Here is a 22,578-nt window from a genome sequence, read left to right as displayed (position 1 = left end):
GTGCTCAACACGTGTCAGTGACGCTCCCCTTGACCTCCCCATGCAGAGAGATCTCTCACTCCTACCTATCACTCCCTCTGCCTATTTTCATAGCACCTACCATCAAACACCATCGCATAGCCACCCAATTGCACACCTCTCCCAGAGGAAAGACAAGTATCATAAGAACCTTGGCTGAGGCATACATGGCTCCACCCCGGAAGCAAGAAGACTGCCTGCTATAACCCTCACACAGTAAACAGCCGTTGGAGGAATGTGCGTCCCAGGGTCAACACCACTCACAGGCTAGGAAAAGGCAGGGCCAAAGAGGAGAGATCGAGACAGTAAAAGGTTAAGTTTGATACTTGGCAAAATAGCCCTGAACCATAACACTGAAAGAGACTAAGAAAGCCTGGGAGAACCCATGAGCCACACAGACATTCTTCCATGCAAGCTTAAAACACCTTACAAAGCATAACAGGTATAAAAGAGATCTACCTTCTGAAGGTCCTGATCCAAGCACTACAATACTTAGCTATGGAAGTAGGTCATTCCTGCACATCAGCTTGCACAGGCAGATCCTTGGGAAGCAGTAGTATGACTCACATGGAAGGATGCTGCCAAAGTCTTATAAGTGTGTGCACCTACAGATGAAACATTGCCTCTAGCCGCAGTACAGGTGCCTCAAGACCCTACTTTCTTCTGGTACCATTAGGGTCACGAGGCACTCGACTCCGCAAAGCAGAGAAAAATGGGGTGTTGAGAGCACTGGGAGGTGGACACGAGCAGAAAGGGGGAGGTTGTGGACCCAGAAGGAGGAAACAAGGTGACCTAAAACAGTGGTGTCCTGGGTCCTGCAAGCTGTGTCTAGCAGAGAGCCTGAAGCCAGTGGTATGCATTTCAAAGGAGCGGTCTTCCAACCGATCGTTTTGAGACTGAGAAAATGGCTTAAGGAATTAGGCTTAGGAGTACTTGGGTTTTGAGTTTTGAACCTGGAGGTCACTTAGTCAATGTTATCATTAGTAAAACAGGCACATGGCATAAACCACAGGCTGCTGATACATAAAATGTACAACAGAAAACTAGAGGAAGCCTGTGGTTGGGAGTCTCATTAAGAATAAAGCCCTAACAACAGATTAATTATGTTTTTCCCCATGGGGGAGAACCTAGACACTTCTGTCTCTTTAACAGTCCTATTTAAGTGTAGCTTTTCTTTAAAACTCATTACACGTCCGTCTCTGCTTTTCCTGCTCACTTTCTGATGCTCATTGTCTTAACAGTTATTCCCAGTAGGATTGGTTAAACCAATAATCCCCCGGGCTCAGAACTCCTTAATCATCGCAGATGCTTGGAACATCTTTCTTACTTAGGACGCCTCATCCAAACTAAACTAATTTAAGTCAGAACAGAATCATCCTATGGAAAAGAGTGCTTGCCAACAGAGCCATTCCAACAGGGCAGGAAAGAATGAAGTGTCTACATTAAGATAGGAGTGCCTGACAGTATGTTAGAACAGGACTGAAGGCAACTAGGACCACGCCATCTCCTCTCCCTACGAGGCTGGAAGTGTTGCTCCATAGTTAGCGCACTGGCCTAGCATGCCGAACACTCTAGGTTCAATCCCCAACACCGTGTCACACCTTGTCACCCCAGCCCTCAGAAGGCAGAAGCAGAGGCACAGAAGTCACCCTCCGCTACATACTGAGCTGTTTGAGACCTTACCTCAAAACAAACCAAAAGCTTTCCTCCTCCTTCTGTTTGACATAAGTGCTTAATGCTTTAAGGGGAAAGCAGCTGTTTCATAAAGAGTATTCTTACAAATTGTATCTCTCTAGCCGGTGGCCTGGGGCTGCATGAAAAGGCAGAAATGTAAGTGAATGTACAAGGGTCCTCCAACTAGTAAGCATGAAGCAGGCACCGACCTGGGACAGGATGGAAACCTTGAGACTCTTACCTGCTCCTTCCTCGATACCTTCTCGCATGAATCCAGAAGGTACAGTTCCATTAGCAATGTGGTGGCCTCACTAACCCCAGTGACTGACCCCGTTGTGAGGGTTTTTTAAGTCATCCTGCTTTTAGACACGCAGACAAAAGAAAGGAATGCACAGTGCCAAGTGGGATGCCAGGAGCACATTGCACTGCAGCCACATCATAGAGAATGACAGAAAAGGGGTAGGCAGGGATGGTGGCGTTCCCACTGTCATCTGATCTCAGACATATAAATCACAAGATCGGAGCACCTTAGCTGTCAAGTCAACAATAGTCTCCCGAGGTGCCGCCTTCTCCAACAATGCAGTCATTTTATAATCTGTCCACAGCCGGGGAACGAGAGGAAGGAAGGATCAGGGACAAGAAGGAAATGCAGTCATAGGCAGAGTACTTACTCTTCCAGGAAGTGCTGCTGGGGTCCGATGATGGAGCCTGGTCGGCAAATTCTGATCCAAGCAATGATTTCAGCATGTGTAAACCTGTAGTGTTTCATGACATAACAGGCTATCAGAGTCCCGGTTCTTCCCAGACCAGCTATAAAAAAGGGAAACAGAAGAAATGCGAAATGTAGCAACTATACCCACAAAAACAGGGGGACGACCCTGTCATCAGACTGTACTGGATCCCAGCTCAACAATAGCAGCAACGGCTGGTATTTACATAATTTCTCTCATGTAAAAGTACACATTTTTCCCTGCTAGGAAGTGGTGGTGGTGCACACCTTTAATCCCAGCACTCAGGAGGCAGACGCAGGCGGATTTCTGAGTCTGAGGTCAGCCTGGTCTACAGAGTGAGTTCCAGGACAGTCAGCGTTACACAGAGAAACCCTGCCTTGCAAAAACAATGTGTGCGCTAGGGCGGTGATGCCGTTTTTCAGACCAGAGATGTAGTTTAATGGCAAAGTACCTTCCAAGCATGCACAACAACCCTGGTTCAACTCCCAGGGCCAAAGGAACAGGAAAAACCACCAAAAACAAACCACCTACGGATGGACTTTCCTAACCAATGGAAAGTACAAAATGAAGTTGCCCTACATTTTAGGGTGTGGACGTGGCATGATAGAAACAAGTGAGTCCAGCTTGGAAAGGTGACTGGGAGAGGAAGAGAGGGGTGGGCAGGAGAAGGATGGAAGGAGGCCAAGGGGGCTGGGATACAGCAACAAGGGACAAGGGATGGATTAGAAAAACATTTTGGTTGGGTCACAGAATTTTAAAATGACTAAGATTTCTAACCTTGAAATTCATTCTTGAAAACGTTTCATTAGAAAATTAAATATGGCAGCCCATGCTTGTAATCCTAGAATGGAGGAGGCAGTGGGCAGGAGGACCATGAGGTTCAAGGCCAGCCTGGGTTAAATAGTGAGGCCCTACCAGAAAGAGAGGCAGGAAGAAGCGCAGGGTGGGGTGGGGGGAGAGGGGGGAGAAAGAGAGACAGAATCTACTCAGTAGCTTTGTTTATGAATAGTCTAGGGCTCGGGCTGTAACTTAGGGGTAGAGAGTTTGTTTGCAGGCATGAGGTCCTAGGTTTAATATCCTCATCTAATAGCAGTGCTTATATGCTTTTTAAACCGGAAAGTTGAATGGGAAGGCAGCGCAGCTAAGGGCATGAACGTGACATCGTTTGCCCGTTCACATTCATGGCTGATGAACGTGACTATCCTTTGTCCTGTCACATTCGTGGCTGATGTGCATTCTAAGCAGTGTTGCTATCAAGTGGCTAAACTGCTTGTGCTGGGTAAAATCCTCTTTTATTTTTTCCTCCATAAAGTACCGATTTACAAACAGGGTATATGGACCCATAGCAGTGCAATTTCATAGTGGGCGATTAGAAATAAAACGTCTATGCATGCTCCTGGGAAGCAGTGAAATAAAAAAGGCTCAGCAGGTAAAGGCGCTTGCTGTCGAGCCTGCCCACCTGAGTTTGATTCCTGGGATCCACACGGTGGAGGAGATGACCGACTCTTGCTGTCTGATCCCTACATGCGCACGCACACGCACACCACAGATAGGTCAGGTTACTAATCCTACTCACACCCAAAAGGTGCTGCTGCGAATTTTCAAATTTCTCTGAAACTGAAGTTGCTTCCCCCTTTAAAAAGGAGTCTATAATTTTAGGTCTATAAAAAGAACCTACTTAGCACTCAGTAGTTGGGCGCTCTTACCGGCAGTGAACAGAAGAGGAGTACTTCACTAAGTTTCTATTAAAACTTTAACAAAAAGGTTAAAGCATCTGCAATTAACGGGCTGCCTGGCCCAGCCTGACAAGGGCACAAGGTGCTCTATTTATACACACCAAGTGCCTTAGATTGCCAGTCCTTCTACTGATTCCCAACAGGACATCAATATGTCCACAACAGAAAAACAGCACTGCTGTGTTTTAGATTAATATTAATGCTAGAAAATGTCTCAAATGCACAGGCATTCCTTTAATCAAGCACAGACACTGACTTAGGAGTTTCACACCTTTGCAACAAGGCGGTGTCCAACACCTCTGTGTGGCCTTGCATGTTGACACATGACATTTTCATTCTCTCTCCAGCCCCCATGGGAGTTCATTTAGCAAAGGATAGGAGGCTGGCTTTCACCTCTTTTTAGTTCAATTAAAACACTAAGTGCCGCTTGAATCTCCAGAAAAATTAAGCTGATTTAATCAGGGCAGATGTCAAAGTAATTAGCAAGCCTAGGTAGCTAAGTACGCCATTAAGAAGAAAACATCTGCAATTAAACCAAAGGTGCGATCCTTATAAAAGAATCCTACACATGTGAATGAGTGGGGAAGAGAAAGGAGTCACCTCATATTTAAGTAGCACCACATGTAAATGTGACCTTCTTCTATAAGAACTCACTTCAACACTTTACAAATACAAACGTGATACTGGAAATATGGGGGGGACACCTCTGTGATAGGTAAAAACGTACATACATTTCTTAGGAGGTCAACATTCACATGTTAAGTTGTATACAGAGAAAGCCTGTAACAAGAATATTTAACTGCAGAGTTTTTATTACCCAGTATTTCTTAGATGTGACATGCTATCAAGAGAGACACTATGTTTAAACAAAAGCTGTGTCTGGAAGTCATCCACCACCTCTGGATCCCACAATCTCTCCATCTCCACCTCCACTTAGATCCCTGAACCTCGATGTGTGTTTGTGTGTGTGTGTGTGTGTGTGTGTGTGTGTGTGCATTAAAAAGGCATCCTATTTACTACAGAGCACTCCAGAGCATCTCACTCTCCGCACTTGTGGATCCCTATTCATCCCCATCTTCCGTAAGAACAAGACAGATGCACATGTGAGCTCATGGAGGCCAGGCTATCACGCACTCACACAGAGGCTGGTCCATCACACACTCACACAGAGGCTGGTCTATCACACACTCACACAGAGGCCGGGCTATCACACACTCACACAGAGGCCGGGCTATCACACACTCACACAGACGCTGGGCCATCACACACTCACACAGAGGCTGGGCCATCACACACTCACACAGAGGCCGGGCTATCACACACTCACACAGACGCTGGGCCATCACACACTCACACAGAGGCTGGGCCATCACACACTCACACAGAGGCTGGGCCATCACACATTCACACAGAGACTGGGCTATCACACACTCACACAGACGCTGGGCCATCACACACTCACACAGAGGCCGGGCTATCACACACTCACACAGACGCTGGGCCATCACACACTCACACAGAGGCCGGGCTATCACACACTCACACAGACGCTGGGCCATCACACACTCACACAGAGGCTGGTCTATCACACACTCACACAGAGGCCGGGCTATCACACACTCACACAGACGCTGGGCCATCACACACTCACACAGGGGCTGGGCCATCACACACTCACACAGAGACTGGGCTATCACACACTCACACAGAGGCTGGGCTATCACACACTCACACAGACGCTGGGCCATCACACACTCACACAGAGGCTGGGCCATCACACACTCACACAGAGGCCGGGCTATCACACACTCACACAGACGCTGGGCCATCACACACTCACACAGAGGCTGGGCCATCACACACTCACACAGAGGCTGGGCCATCACACATTCACACAGAGACTGGGCTATCACACACTCACACAGACGCTGGGCCATCACACACTCACACAGAGGCCGGGCTATCACACACTCACACAGACGCTGGGCCATCACACACTCACACAGAGGCTGGGCCATCACACACTCACACAGAGGCCGGGCTATCACACACTCACACAGACGCTGGGCCATCACACACTCACACAGAGGCTGGGCCATCACACACTCACACAGAGGCTGGGCCATCACACATTCACACAGAGACTGGGCTATCACACACTCACACAGACGCTGGGCCATCACACACTCACACAGAGGCCGGGCTATCACACACTCACACAGACGCTGGGCCATCACACACTCACACAGAGGCCGGGCTATCACACACTCACACAGACGCTGGGCCATCACACACTCACACAGAGGCTGGTCTATCACACACTCACACAGAGGCCGGGCTATCACACACTCACACAGACGCTGGGCCATCACACACTCACACAGGGGCTGGGCCATCACACACTCACACAGAGACTGGGCTATCACACACTCACACAGAGGCTGGGCTATCACACACTCACACAGAGGCTGGGCCATCACACACTCACACAGAGGCGGAGCTATCACACACTCACACAGACGCTGGGCCATCACACACTCACACAGAGGCTGGGCTATCACACACTCACACAGAGGCTGGGCTATCACACACTCACACAGAGGCTGGGCTATCACACATTCACACAGAGACTGGGCTATCACACACTCACACAGAGACTGGGCTATCACACACTCACACAGAGGCTGGGCTATCACACACTCACACAGAGGCTGGGCCATCACACACTCACACAGAGGCGGAGCTATCACACACTCACACAGACGCTGGGCCATCACACACTCACACAGAGGCTGGGCTATCACACACTCACACAGAGGCTGGGCTATCACACACTCACACAGAGGCTGGGCTATCACACATTCACACAGAGACTGGGCTATCACACACTCACACAGAGGCTGGGCCATCACACACTCACACAGAGGCCGGGCTATCACACACTCACACAGAGGCCGGGTCAGCACGCACAAGATTTGCACACTGCTCAAGCCAGGAAGGGCCCAGCACTGAGGAGGGAAGACACAGGGTCCCACCCTTAACCAAGAGGCTATTTGCACTTGATACCTTCGACAAAGGGAAAATCAGTGTTGCCCAGTCTCCCTGTATATTAACCACCCTAGGGGCGGTTCCATCCCCAGAAGTAGTTGGCCATCTTTTTGTGGGGGTAGGGAGCTTTTGTTCCATTTTATTTTCGTTGGAGCTTTTCTTTTTTTCTTTTTGTCTTATTGGGTTTTTGTTTGTTTTGATTTTCGTTTTTGGTTTTCTTGTTTAGAGAGAGACAGAACATGAAGTTGGGTGGGTAGGGAGGAAAGGAGGATAGGGAAGGAATTAGGGTGGGGCCCTGATAAAAAAATTACATGAAAATTTTTAAATAAAAAAAAATGAAAGCTTTGTCTTTTCTCCCTTGAAGTTTTGATCCAAAATATGACTTATATAGACACATGACCTTGTAATAGTAAAACTAATTGACTAGGGAAAGGGTCAAACTACTTTCGTAGGAAAAATGCTGATTTTTTTTTTGATAGAAGACTGAGCTTTGAAAGAGATGATATCTCCTATTAACCTTCGCTGCCACAATCCACGAGCCCTCGAAATACCTGAAAGGTAGGCTTTGTCTTTCATCTGAGCAGGCTTAACAATATGGGAACACTATGTTACCAGATTAGGGTCAGAGCCTGGACCCCAACAGCGCACCCCCCCACACACACACACAATGGCCAGGTTCAGTCACCCATCCACAGAGGTCTAATAAACATGAGAGTAGAAATCAGAAAGGTCGATCCATTCAACGCTGCAGTGGGGACAGGAACAGTGACCCCTGAAGGCCTGCAAAGTGATCCTGATCCCACACGCTGTCAAGTGATGTCAAATACCCTCACCCTCCCCCCCACACTCACACACACACACACACACACACACGCGTGCGCGCGCGCACACACAGACACACTCATACCCACAGACACACACTCACACATAGACACACTCACACACACACATGCACACACACATAGACACACACATAACACACTCACACACACAGACACACACTCACAGACACACATGCACACTCACACACACATAGACACACACGCATAACACACTCACACACACGCACACACACGCACACACACGCGCACACACACATAACACACTCACACACACAGACACACACTCACACACAGACACACATGCACACTCACACACACAACTATCCCTCCAGCTGGCAATAGGCTGCAGCCTTTTCCTTCTCCCAGCATGAAACGCCTCAGGAAATTCCAATTTCTTGGGGTTCATTATCTCAACAGCCAAACACAGCAGGCACAAGGTTCTATTTAGTGTCTTCCTCCCTGCCTGTAGGGTTATAATAAACAGACTTGGGGTGCCTGTGAAACACATTCAGAACAAGCCAGTTCCCCTGCCTGGGGAGAGAGCCCGGAAGCAAACCAGGGAGCACGGGGCACCTAACAATCCAAAGGGCTGTCCTGCAAGTCAGGGTCTGTCCCTCACGAAGAGGGCGAGGGAAGAGCTGCGTCAAAGGAGGGTGCAGCCCGACTTCAGGAGCCATCCCTAAATCGGGGGCCCCTTCCCTCTCTTCCAGGCGGCTGGGAGAGTGCAGCTTCGCATCGCTGCTGCAGCTCACATGTTCAGCAAAGTTCCTCCACCTACTCAAATCTTAAACATAGAAACAAGGGCCTACAAAATGGTATTTTAATTTCTGTCACAAAAAACCAAAGCCACACTGTCTGAATAAGGCAGTTACAGCAGCGCTCCGCACATGAAAAGAACTGTACCATCCTCAACACCTACTGGCCGATTTGCATAAAATGCAACAAAAGCCCTTTGTGGACCCAAAGCCATGTGAGCAGCGCCACCTCGCGGCACTGTGAAGAGCTGCGGGGGGCGAACTAGAGGCTGTGTTCCCGAGGAGTGATTTGTCTTGAGACCACCAAACTGGGAAACCTACAGTGGAACCTGAACTTTTCCCGACGTTTGACGTTTACATAACTCTCAGGTTTAATCGGGAACCCTGCATCTTGATTTGTTAGAACTGAGACCGACACTTGCTACACTCTGAACAAATCCTGCCCTCAAAGAGTCCATTCCAGATGCTAGGTACCCGCTTGCACAGCTAAATCTTCCAGTGAATTCTGAGATATCCCCACATCAAGTAATGGGTGGGAAGACCCTCCACTCTATAAGGCATAATAAGACTCAGGAGACGGGCAGAGTGAGGGTAGAAGAGGATAGGGAGGAGCTAGGACGATAATCAGTAAAATGCCTGCCAAGAAAGCATGGGTCCTGGGATTAGAGCCCTTAGTTGCACAATAAAAACAAGGCACTGTAATGACCATCTATAATCCAGGTGCCGGTGAGTGGGGAGCGTGGAGACAGGAGAATTCCTGGCACTGGTTGGCCAATCGGGGTAACCAAAAAGGCAGGCTCCTAGTTCAGTGAGACACCCTGTCTATTAAAAAAAAAATGGAGAGTGATTGAGGAAGACACATCTGTTGTCGAACTCCGGCCTACACACACACACACACACACACACACACACACACACACACACACACACACTCTCCAACACGGAAGCACTAAATATCAGATGGCGGAAGACTACAGAGAAAAGATAATTCTGAAGGGAAAGGCAACCAACAACATTTACCGCTCGACACAGTTCCCTATGGAAAGAAGGTCTTTCCAGCCTACGGACACCCCCACGCTACCCCCCCCCCCCCTGCTTATGATGCGCAGAGTCAATGAGCCTGGGCTTAGAGAAGTTAAAACAAGCACTGGCTTGTCAAGAAAGCCGGGTCACAGCCAAGGCGGTTAAGCCTTCCCTTAGAAAGGGATTATTAGAATAGGCTCATGTTTCAACTGTCTAACCCCTCCCACTGTTTTCTATCGCCGGCAGGTCTTGCTCATCATTAGATGGGTTCGGGCTCGCCCTTCCCAAGCGCAGCTGGACCCTGAGATCTCGAGCACACCTTTGCAGTGGACCGCGATCGCCCCTTCCGTGTTCTCACAGATGTTCAGGAACCTTCGCACGATGTTGTCGCTGGGGGTGCTGCCGTCTATGAAGAACAGGTCATAGTGCTCAAAGCCGGCATCTGTGAAGCGCTTCGCCTCGTAGATCTTTTTGTTCAATCTCACGATTGCGGTCACGTTGTTCTTTTTGAAATACGGAAAGTAGGCTTCAGGGGCGTGGAGAGGGTAACCTACAGGCAAACAGGGGCAGTCAGCCGAGAGCGCAGTCCATCTCACATAAACTAACGTCTTCAAACCTCACTGCTTAGGAGGAACGGGTGTTTCAAGAGAGTGTGAAAGGTCGCAGAGAAGCCGTCAAAGCAGCTGCGGCTGACCTGGAAGCAGCAACAAGGCAAACGAAAAACCTTCTCTGTGTACTGGAAAGAATTCATTAAAGATGAAAATAGCACCCTCTAGAATCCGAATCCCAGGAACACCATCTTGGAGACCACACAAAGGCCGTTCAGTTCTGAAGTCCTAAAATGTGCAGAGCAGTGCAGGGGTGGCGGGCCAGTATTCCTCCTTGAACACTGTTCTTTACTTAACAAATGCACTTCATCTACAGCTAAAGCTTTTCTGAAGCCAGAGGTACAGTTTCCATCAATAGCACAACTCCCCGCAAAACAGGGCTATGATGATTAATTACCATTTGCAATGTCCAAGCCGCAGCATGTAAGATTTCTCAAAATTACCTCCTTAAAATAACAGCTGGGAACTGGGGAGAAGATAGCCAAAGGGTTCCACTAGACAAAAAGAATATGACCAAGCTCCCTGGTGTACAACATGTTGACTATAGTTAAAAACACTGTACTGGACTGGATCCATGTGTTAAACTTGACAGTCACTGCACAGTATATACATGGTTTTAATCAATTACATGTGTAGCGTAAGCGTGTGTGTGTGTGTGTGTGTGTGTGTGTGTGTGTTCAATTAAAAACACGAGCACTTCAAGGGAAGTTAAGGGAGCATCTTTTGGTAAACACTTTTTGACTGTGGGGAAGACAATCTCCAGATTTCCCTGGCATGTCCCCCACTGAGCAAGCATTGCTGGGAGCTTCATAGACTGGGTCACTGATCTACTCTTGGCCAGCAACCACTGGGAATTTGGATCACTGTAAGCCTTGCAGCCCCAGGAGCTAAAAAGTCGAATTTCCTAACACACCAATTACCACCTGTCAATCACTCTGGACTTATCCATTCAGGGTTCACCACTGGTGGCAGATTCCTGGCAGACCAGGCAAGTGAAATGACCTCATGTGGCGTTCACTGGGATGATGGCCTTCAGAGAGTGAGCCAGAGGACTTCCACGCTGTGCTCCGGGCCATGCGTCCTCCTCATCCTGTCAACTGTATTTTCTCTAGGCTCCGCGCCAGCCCTTCAGTGCTGAGCTCTGTAATTCTACGACCATGTGCTAGTTGGATACGCATGCTACTTCTCTAGCCTTCTTCCTGTACGCTCCCAAAGTAGGAGAGATGACAGGGTGACCAAAAGAAGGCTTTCTCCTCATTCTGTCAGCCCTTCCGCCAGAATTCCCAGCTTAGCTCAGCATGCCCTGCCCAAGCCAGGTGTCAGCAGAGCCTCGGGGCGTCCATTCCTCATGCCCCAAATCTGCACAGCCATGGGCGTTCTCCTCAGAGGGCTGAACCCCCCCCCCAGGCTCTTCCTCCGTGTTCCTCAGCCCTCCTAGCCCTCCTTTGCTTCTGTCATCACCCCCAGCCTTAAGGGTTCTCACTGCCTTCTCCATAACCCGTTGTCTCTCTTGTTAGTTTTCACTGCGGCAAACTCTCTGTACTAAACTCCCTGCGTATGGCTGATATCAAGAAATCTGACAACAAATGTTGTTGAAGATGTATTGAAAGAGGAGCCCTTCTTCACTGTGGGTGGGGTGCAAGTTGGTACTGCCATTATGGAAATTAACATGGAAATTATTCAAAAAATTAAAAATAGATGGACTGTATGACCTAGTATACCCCTCATAAACATATATCCAAAGGACTCCAATGGTGTCACAGAGATACCTACACATCCATATTTATGGCTGCTCTATTCACAACAGAAAGACTTTTGAATCAGCCTAGATGTCCATTAACAGATGAAGGGATAATGAAAATGTGGTACCAATTTGCAATGGGATTTTATTCATCTGTAAAGAAAATTAAATTTACAGGGAAAAAATACAGATGGGTGAATCTGGAAAATGTAATATTAAGCAAGGTGACCCACAGTGAGAAGACAAAAACCACATGTTCCATTTCATCTGAGAGTCCTGGTTTGTAATATATAAAGGTATTTATAGAAATGGACATAGGTACAAACAAAGCTAGAAAGCCAGAAAGAAGACCAAGAGAGGGTGAAAAGGGGTACTAAGGAAGCAGAGGAAAGGTCAGAGAGGCGCACTGACATTAAAGTGGGAACAGAGGCTAGGGGGAGGTTACCCCAGGGGGTTGGGGTGTGGGACGGTAGGTGAGATGATAGAGGGGCAGTAGCTGAGATGATGGAGGGATGGGGTATAGAGACAGTAGGTGAGATGATGGAGGGGTAGTAGGTGAGATGATAGAGGGGCAGTAGCTGAGATGATGGAGGGATGGGGTATAGAGACAGTAGGTGAGATGATGGAGGGGCAGTAGGTGAGATGATAGAGGGGCAGTAGCTGAGATGATGGAGGGATGGGGTATAGAGACAGCAGGTGAGATGATGGGGTATAGACACAGCAGGTGAGATGATGGAGTATAGACACAGCAGGTGAGATGATGGAGTATAGAGACAGCAGGTGAGATGATGGAGGGTGGAGTATAGACACAGCAGGTAAGATGATGGAGGGTGGAGTATAGAGACAATAGGTGAGATGATGGAGGGTGGAGTATAGAGACAGCAGGTGAGATGATGGAGTATAGACACAGCAGGTAAGATGATGGAGGGTGGAGTATAGAGACAGTAGGTGAGATGATGGAGGGTGGAGTATAGAGACAGCAGGTGAGATGATGGAGTATAGACACAGCAGGTGAGATGATGGAGTATAGACACAGCAGGTAAGATGATGGAGGGTGGAGTATAGAGACAGTAGGTGAGATGATGGAGGGTGGAGTATAGACACAGTAGGTGAGATGGTGGTGGCTGGGGTATAGGGACACCAGGTGAGGTGGTGGGGGCTGGGGCATAGGCACGGTAGGTGAGATAATGGAGAGCTGAGTTACCATGGCAGTGGGTGAGATGATGGATAGGAGACTCTACTCCAACACACTTTTTTCAAAATACCATAATGATATCTAATACCATGTATGCTAATTTTTAAAAAAATTTTAATGAGTAAATAACAAACAATTCCTTCTGACTGGAGTTCGTGGGCATGGTTCCCATTCTCCTACATGGCCCCTGCAAATACACTATTTCTTCTGACTACGGCCCATTTTCTAGTTCTCCAACCTTCTCTTGCCATTTGTGAGCTACCCTACACAGGTCAATAGATGTCATTTTAGTTCATTTATCAGAACTGGTTCTACTGTCTGCAAGGAGGAGCACTAGCTAGTGAGCTTGACCATGGTCAAGACAGAGGCAGGACCAGAAGGCAGGATTTACTTACTAATCCCAGCCTGACAGCATTTGTGCAAACAGGGAGCTTGCTTCCCATCTCCTGTGTGGACAGGGCAATTTATACACAGAAAGAAAACGAGCTTTCTATGTACAAAAACTCAAGTCTGCTTTCCTTGGTAAGATAATATCCCAACAACAGACTCAGGACAAAGAGGAAATGACTGTGGTTGTCATGAAGAGCTTTTGTACCATGTGAGGAATGGCTAATAGAGGGACTCCAAGTCTGTGAGAAGCCCTGCTTGGCTGTGGCAGCTGCTGGGAGCTTCTGCATGGGTTCCTGGCATCCCTTGAACCTATGGTGGTTCCTGCCTAGTTTGATGTCTATTTGTTCCCTCTGCCACCAAGGTGTGAGAATTTCTGCCTATCCAGGAATGTCCATGGAGAATAGATGGAGGGTTGAGCTGACACACCTCAACTACAAGAGAAGGCATGGATATCTTCTGAGAAAGCACTTGGGCATACCTGTAAACGCATGGCATCAGGACATTGAGATGATGATGATGGTATCAATACCTAATTTTTACTGATCACCTGCTGTGTCCCCAGGCACCATACAAAGTGCCCCATATGGACTATCTCAAGAAACCCCACAATTACAGAATAACTGATGCCTGAATAGCGTATTGGTTCATACATACATAGCTAGGCAGCACTGAAACCCTTAACTCAGGGGCTGGAGAGATGGCTCAGAGGTTAAGAGCACTGGGTGCTCTTCCAGAGGTCCTGAGTTCAATTCCCAGCAACCACATGTAACGAGATCTGGCATGCAGGCAGAACACTGTATACATAATAAACTTTAAAAAAAACCCTTAACTCAGATTCCAGCACCTGAGCCAGTGGCTATTTCAGGTAAGGCTCAACTCCACCCTATTTGTCAGGATTCTGTGTAAGAATAGGATGGGATTTTAGTGTCTTTATTTACTTATTTTGGGGTGGGGGGTTTCTCTGTGACTTTGGAGGCTGTCCTGGAACTAGCTCTTGTAAACCAGGCTGGTCTCGAACTCACAGAGATCCGCCTGCCTCCTCCTCCCAAGTGCTGGGATTAAAGACGTTCGCCGCCACCACCGGTAGGAGGGGGTTTAAAAACAACATCAAACTAAATGGACAGAAACTCAATGCGATTTCTCTAAAATCAGGAACAAGACAAGGCTGTCCACTCTCTCCATACCTTTTCAATATTGTACTTGAAGTTCTAGCCAGAGCCATACGACAACAAAAGGAGATCAAGGGGATACAAATTGGAAAGGAAGAGGTCAAACTTTCACTATTTGCAGATGATATGATAGTTTACATAAGTAACCCAAAGAACTCTACCAGGGCCCTGTCACAGTTGTAGTCCCCAAATAACACACAAGACACTGTATTAATTATGAAGCTGTTGGCCGTTTGTTTGTTTTTTACTGGCTAGCTCTGACTTAAGTATTTAACCCATAATTGTTAATCTAAGTATTTCTCTTACTGGAGAAAGGGTCTGGACCTCTTACTCCTCTGGAGGTTACATTGTGACTGACTGCCTCTCTTTCCCAGAACCCTCCTTGACTCCTAGTCCCACCTATCTTGTTTCCCCATTGGCCAACAGTGCTTTATTCAACAACCAATAAGAGACAGATTTACAGAATTATTAGGGTTGGGATTAGAAGGAGGTGTTCAGATTTGGGCATCCCTTTCAGATAAGTTTAGAATTTAGATGGGATAGATATGTTTAGCTTAGGATATAAGTAGATTATAACTTAATTATCACCCTCTATGTATAATGTTGTATATGTTTGAGTTTGTATCAAATTTAAATCTTCTATTTAGACTAAAAGGGGAATTGTAGGGGTGAGCCCACAAAACTCTTCACGGCCATAAGGGCAGAGATAGGGAAATTTAGCACAGGTGAGGATAAAAGGAAGTGAAAGAGAAAACAAAACTCTCTTTTTCCTCTGGAAGCCTGCCACGCTTTCTGTTCCCCAGCTTGTATGTAAATAAATATATTATTTTCTACATTGCATTGGCCTCCCATCTCAGACGTCCGTTCCACTATGTTCATAGCAGCATTATTTGTAATAGCCAGAAGCTGGAAGCAACCTAGATGCCCCTCAACTGAAGAGTGGATAGAGAAAATGTGGTACATTTACACAATGGAGTACTATTCAGCAGAAAAAAACAATGGAATCTTGAAATTTGCAGGCAAATGGATGGCACTAGAAGAAACCATCCTGAGTGAGGTAACCCAGCCACAAAAAGACAAACATGGGATGTTCTAACTCATATATGGATTTTAGACATGAATCAGGGGAGTGTCAGCCTACAATCCCACTGCCAGGGAGTCTGGAAAAAGAACCTTCATCCAGAGACTGATGGAAGCAGAGGCAGACACCCACAGCTAAACACTGAACTGTACTCCTGGAATTCAGTGATAGAAAGAGAGAACTAATGGGCAAAGGAGTTAAGACTGGGCTGGTTTAATCCACAGAAACAGTTGGCCTAACCAAGGGGGGAGTTCTTGGACCCCAGACTGATGGCTGGGTGGACATCATGGGAACGACCCAGACCCCCCCTGAATGTGGGTGTCAGTGAGGAGGTAATCTATGGGGCCTTGGGTAATATTTATCCTTGGCGTACAAATAGACTTTGAGTGCCCATCCCACAATGAGGGATGCTCTCTCAGCCTGGACTCTTGAAGGAGGGCCTAGATTCTACCCTAGATGACATGACAGACTCTGGAGATCCACCATGGAGGGCATTACCCTCCCTGGGGATCCAAGTGGAGATTGGGTGGGGGTCTGGGGGGACTGGCGGGGAGGCATGGGGAGGAGGGGAGGGAGAGGGAGCTGGGATTGACATGTGAAACAAACTTGTTTCTAACTTAAATTTTTAAAAAAAGGAATAGGAAAAAAATAAATTCTTACAATGACTGAATTAATTAAAGCCAAGAAATAATCAGAATATTCTATGACTTCTCAACAAATGTGTGGCGGTGTTATCATCGTGTTCGGATGCTTGTCACGAGGGACTGGTTTCAGCAGTATGATTTCCTAGGAATTTACCAGTCTACCGAGGGCGAAAGGGTGGCTCGCCCAACCCTTACTCCATCTCACCACTAGATGGCAACATGGCATCAGTGAGGCATGGGTACCCAGAGAGCAAAAGAGCTGGCTAACCAACCATGTTTAAACTTCATCTCTTCCCAGCACTTCCCTTTAAAGTTGGGAAAGTGAAGAAGGCTAAGTTGAATGACTAGTCTACATGTGATATATCCATTAGCTCAGCCGTGATAAAAAACATAATTGTGTAGCTGCTAACGGACCTGTCTCCTTAAGGTATCTCAAGTTCTCCCTAGATGCCTGAGATGTCAATCAATTCCCCTTACTGGGAGGGAACTGAAGCTCAGAGAAGTTAGCAAGCTCACTGTGGGTCCCACAGACAGTAAGGGACAGGGGAGTCAGGCTTCAGCCTGCCTACAAGGCTTCAAATTTCTGGGATTCTCTGTCTCAAGTTTTCCTCCAACCCTTGAGAGTGTTTGATGTGTGTGTTGGGGGGATGGGGAGAGTGCAGCATTGTGCATTAAAAAAGTTGTTTTGGAATCTAAAGTCCAAGATATGTGTTTCATTCTATAGCTATAACCCATCAATCGATTTGAATTTATAAAAAAATAAATAAAAAGGCCCGCTCTTGCTCTTTCCCCATGAGTCAAGGAGCTCAGCAGGTGCCCTAGTTGTCCTGTTCACACAAACACACCCTCAAGACTCACACAGTGCCTTCTGCCCAGATGCCATGACTATAAAACTTCCTCCTGGCAACAGCATTTGATCAACTGTGTTTACAACCGCAGTTTTTCCTTAGCTAACCACTGTAGCTAGACTGCAAGACCCTATTGCTGACAACACAACATACTTCGGATAAAGAACACAGAAAATCAAGCCCGAATGGATTTGGAAACTTTCTCCCTGCTGGCTAACTTTCATAGCATCAGAAGATGCAGTCTACTGAGGAAGAAAAAGTACCAACAGTCTTACACAGCTGTGAACCCTGCAGGCTACCATACCAACCTGTTAGGCAAGATGAGTCCACTCTGTGTTCAATAGCACCTGACACCATGGGAGACAGCTTTCTGTTTGAATTTTAAGTCTGATCCACTGGAGAGAATCCATGCCTAGTACTGTAAATGGGTTTGAAAGCCTATGACAGAGGAGATCACAGGCCCTGGGAGGCAGGAGTATCTACCGCTGCCATTTTCTAACTGGACACCTTGACAAACTGCCTTGTAAACATTTGTTCAAGCCTGTAAACGAGTGCTGCTCTCAACCATGGTCAGAGAAGCTGTGAGCAGCAGGCAATGCAGAGATTCATAAATTTGGTGAGGAGGCTGAGATAAGTTGAGTGCTCGGTCCTAAATGGGACTTCTATGTTACAGGCACACACACAGATGCATGCATACACATGACTAAAAATAAATCTGCTTTAAAAAAATAAAATAAAACAGGGTTATAGCTCCACATACTAGAAGTTTAGCATTTAATACACCATTTACTTTTGAAAACTATGAATAACTATTTCTTAAAGGATATTAGCAAAGGAAAATGTATACAGGAATAGAGGAAGTAATGAAGTTGAACTAAAAATAAGCGTTTAAGTGGTAAAGGAGAAAAAACCTACCATTTTCAATTTTGCTTTTAGGATGTGGTCCACTAAATGCTAAAAATTTCCCTGGAACAATCCAGTTGAAGTCTCCATTTTCAACTCGCTGGCAGAATTTTATGGAAAAAGAAAAAAAAAGTAGTTTAGAATTTTTATGCAGTTTAGGAAACCTTTATAAATAAAACCACTTATCACACTATTGGTAATAGATCAATGGGACTTACATGAAGGAAAATTAATATAAGCTTCAAGATAGACCTGCTTTACAAACCACTATTTGTAAATTCACTTAAGAAAAGTTTCTACCCAAATGACAAAAAAATTAGATTGTCTTAAAAAGTTATTTGGCTTAAAATAAATTTGTCTCCTTGTCAGTCTACTATGAAATATGGTGAAATATTGTTTATTCCAGAAAAAAATAGGTTGGGGAAAGAGAAAATGGAAAATATAAGCACTTTCATGAACACGGTAATTAGGCTTTAAATGATGAAAACACTAGTTCACAATAAACCCATTGCTTTTTTTTTCCTGGTTGTTTTTGTTTTAGAGGGGAGAGCTGATGTCTACTTTTGGTACTTATTTACAGATTGTCAGCAAGGGGGAGGAGGCTCACTATACCTTAGAGCAGCAAGGGGGAGGAGGCTCGCTATACCTTAGAGCAGGGGTTCTCAACCTTCCTAACGCCAAGACCACACATTGTGGTGACAGGTCCTCGTGTGGTGATGCCCCAACCATAAAATTATTTTCGTTGCCACTTTATAACTGTAATTTTGCAACTGTTACGAGTCATAATGTAAATATCTGAGTTCTCCGCAAGGGGTCACAACCCATAGGGAACCATAGAGAACCACGGCCTTTGAGGTACACTAGAAAGCTCTCAGCCAAAGTCTCCTGCAGGGGGCGCCAAACAAAGGCTGACTTATTGGGTCTGATCTTCCAACTAACTAAATCTTCCAGTGAAATCTTTCTTTGAAATGTCGGCTATCTTTCGGTAAGTTTTTAAATCCTATGAAATCTATCTGCAGGCTGACTGAGCGATAACTGTTAGCCTTGGATCCACATACTCAAAGTGATCGTTAGAAAAGGCCCAAAGACCGAGAAAATGGGTCGCCTCGCCTCGCTCCAGCAACCTCTTCCCTTTTTCTTCCTTTCCTTGTGCTATTTACCCTTCAGAACACGAACAGGGATGGGGTTACACGCCCAGGCTTTGCAGGTGGCTAGGAGACTTCCGTGTACTGCACCCCAAATACTCACACCTCCATAAACCCAACTCCACCCCTGGCCCAGGTCTCCATCTTCCTCAGGGAAGCAACGTGTTTCCATGTAACGAACCCTTCCTCTGGCATACGGTGAGGGCCTCCATAGGCGACTGAGCCAAATGGAGCCTGTACTGTTCAGCAAGTACAACACAGGCGTGGATTAAATGCGCTAGAGTAACAAGGAGATTGGAACCACTCTTCATTTATAGTATCCATTGCCATTTCCGTGAACATCAAAACTTGGGTGGCCAATTTCTACTCCTAAATTCTTCCCAATCTTAAAAGATATAAAAGAAACTTTACATGGCATCTTGAAAATGTATTCACTGTAGTATTAATCGCAATAGACATAGGCTCTCCGTGGGACTCTAAAACCTTATAGACATATAATCACATGTATAGCTATCTCTTTCTAACAATTAGAATAAAGAATCAAATGTACAACTTTCCACTAGGAAATTAAACAGTTTCTTGTTTAAATAAAACAGTTTAAATGAATGATCCAATATGCCCCCTTGAGTAACGGGTAAGCTTCATACACTGTAAAATTTCCAGAACAAACATGAGTTCCAATTATCAACAGACAAAAGCAAGTCCTTGTCAACAACAGAAGGCAGTGGCTCTCTGTCTTCACAATTCTGTATCCTTGGCCATTAAGGAGGTCAGGTGAATACACTGCATTACATCTGTTCATTTCGATTATAGACATCCGTTTAGTTAAATAGTAACCCTAGTAACCCTTTATAACCAGTCATATGATAGAGGTAGTGAGCTTAAGTCATTGTAGTATATCAGCAAGATAAACTCACTCACATTATCAGCAGAATTGTGAGCCTTCCTAACTAAAATGATAATATAGTGGGCTCTATTGTGCAGCCTGGGAAAGGTTTGTAGAATAAACAACAAGATTTGGGTCTTAGATTTAAGTTTGAAAGAAAAGCAGTAAGAAAGCCACAGCTTTTTGGGGGGGGGTTCGAGACAAGGTTTCTCCGTATCGTTTTGGAGCTTGTCCTGTAACTCGCTCGGCAGACCAGGCTTGGTCTCGAACTCACAGAGACCCACCTGCCTCTGCCTCCCAAGTGCTGGGATTAAAGGCGTGCACCACCACCGCCCAGTGAAAGCCACAGCTTTTAACAATATACGACTTCTTTGGTCATATTCTAGACCTGTCATCTGTTCCCCTTTCACAGAGACTTCTAGAAATGCTAATGTGTCAATGACAGAATATTTAAAATGACAGGAATCTCTTTTCCTACTTAAACTTTGAAGAAATCTAGATTAGACAGAAACTTGAGGTACTTTGCAGTCCTACAACATTCTGTAAAGAAACGTCTAAGAGCCAGTGAGGCCATGACATCAGTTCTGCGCTGTCAGCTGATGTAAACCTCACTACCCACCAAACACCAGTTAGAAAAACTGCAGGTGACTTACACTACAAGAAAAGCTCCAGACAGACTAATGTCGAATTTCAAGAATGGATGTGTTTAGACGCTATTGCTCACCCTACTCTAGGATTCTCCAGTCCACAAAAGACTCGATTTCTCTTGCACAGCTGTTGCTGTTCTTAGAATGGAATTCGACTTGAAAGCACGCATTTCTACACTTTCAAGGAATATATTTGTGTCTGTGGTGTACTACTCACAAACACCCTTTCCAGCCCAAATATGTGGACCTTTTCCCGTTACCATAGGTCCGCAGTAGAAACAAAGTCCTTCGGGCTGAGGACTAGACTACCAATATCAGTTATCTAGCCTAGAAATATGTGTTTTCTGTCATTCAATTTGCATGTTTTCCCAGAACTATAACTTGGTGCTGCACACAAAATAGTAAAAGGCATGCTTGGTGCTTTTACTTGGGAATGACAAATATCAGTGACAATAATGGCAAATATGAGCTATGTCCCCACCCTGCAAAATTACAGCGCGTAGCTCATCCAGCGCCCACAATAACCCCAGGAGGAAAGCAATGCTGCATCCTTCTATCCAGTAAGGAAAATCTGCACTGAACTTGCTGTATACCATCCAAGAAGCTCGTTAAAGAAGCTCAGAAAGAGTGCTCTAAAAACCAAGGTGACAGCTGCAATGTTCTTTTAAAAATTCATCTTAAAGATGTGTTTACATTTTCTTAACCTCTGAAACAATGAATTCACACTAACAGTACAGCTTTATCACATAAATACAAATAGTGTCGCCGGGCGGTGGTGGCGCATGCCTTTAATCCCAGCACTCGGGAGGCAGAGGCAGGCGGATCTCTGTGAGAGTTCGAGGCCGGGCTGTACCGACAGCCTCCAAAACAATACAGAGAAACCCTGTCTCGTAAAAAACAAGCAAACAAACAAATAGTGTCATGAAGCTGGACCCCTTGTGGGCTGAAAGCAACATCAATATCTGAGTCGTTGGGTTAAAGTTAAGTTTCCCTGTCCTTTGGCTCCAGATAAGCGTCAAACTCCCAATTCCTGGTTAAGCTCTGCTTTTGAATGAGAATGTGGTGGAAGAATGGGGCATGTCCAGTGTGGACTGACTGGCAGAGGGAGACAGACAGTAGGGAAGACAGACCATGGGCAAGGGAGAAAGATGGGCAAGAGAGACGAGATTGCTCCAATAGTCCAGGCCCGTGAGCACCCCTGCAGACTCAACCACAGGCTGCAAAGCTCCAGCATGCTTGCCGATGTCATTTTAATGTTCAACAGATGAGGCCTGGGAACAGCAGTACACATGTTATTGAAACTTAAAAGCCAGTATACTCAAAACACAGAAAGCAAGTTCAACCAGAAGTCATGAGGTCCTATAATAGCAGGATCCCAGGATGGACAAAGAGAAAAAAAAAAAAAAAGGATTACCAGATACGACAAGAAGAAAAATGCAAGAGCCACCACCTTACAACGTGAGGAAAGAAATTGTTTTCACAATTAGAGAATGG

At 46.1% G+C, this 22,578-nt stretch overlaps 1 protein-coding gene across 3 annotated transcripts in view; it reads right to left on the bottom strand.

Annotated features, from left to right (window-relative positions):
- Window positions 1-22,578, bottom strand: part of Cdc14a (cell division cycle 14A) — a 156,570-nt gene that overhangs the window by 39,861 nt on the left and 94,131 nt on the right. For all 3 annotated transcript variants that reach the window (XM_040751985.1, XM_005077105.4, XM_005077104.4), the window contains exons 8-10: window positions 18,419-18,506; window positions 10,147-10,377; window positions 2,364-2,502 (exon numbers count right to left, since the gene is read on the bottom strand). In XM_040751985.1, coding sequence (XP_040607919.1) covers window positions 2,364-2,502; window positions 10,147-10,377; window positions 18,419-18,506 — 458 coding nt within the window. The remainder of the gene's footprint in view (window positions 1-2,363; window positions 2,503-10,146; window positions 10,378-18,418; window positions 18,507-22,578) is intronic.

Source organism: Mesocricetus auratus, unplaced genomic scaffold (genome assembly GCF_017639785.1).
Source record: "Mesocricetus auratus isolate SY011 unplaced genomic scaffold, BCM_Maur_2.0 Super-Scaffold_100009, whole genome shotgun sequence".
In the NCBI taxonomy this organism is placed as follows: domain Eukaryota; kingdom Metazoa; phylum Chordata; class Mammalia; order Rodentia; family Cricetidae; genus Mesocricetus; species Mesocricetus auratus.
This window is presented reverse-complemented; position numbering and strand designations above follow the sequence as displayed.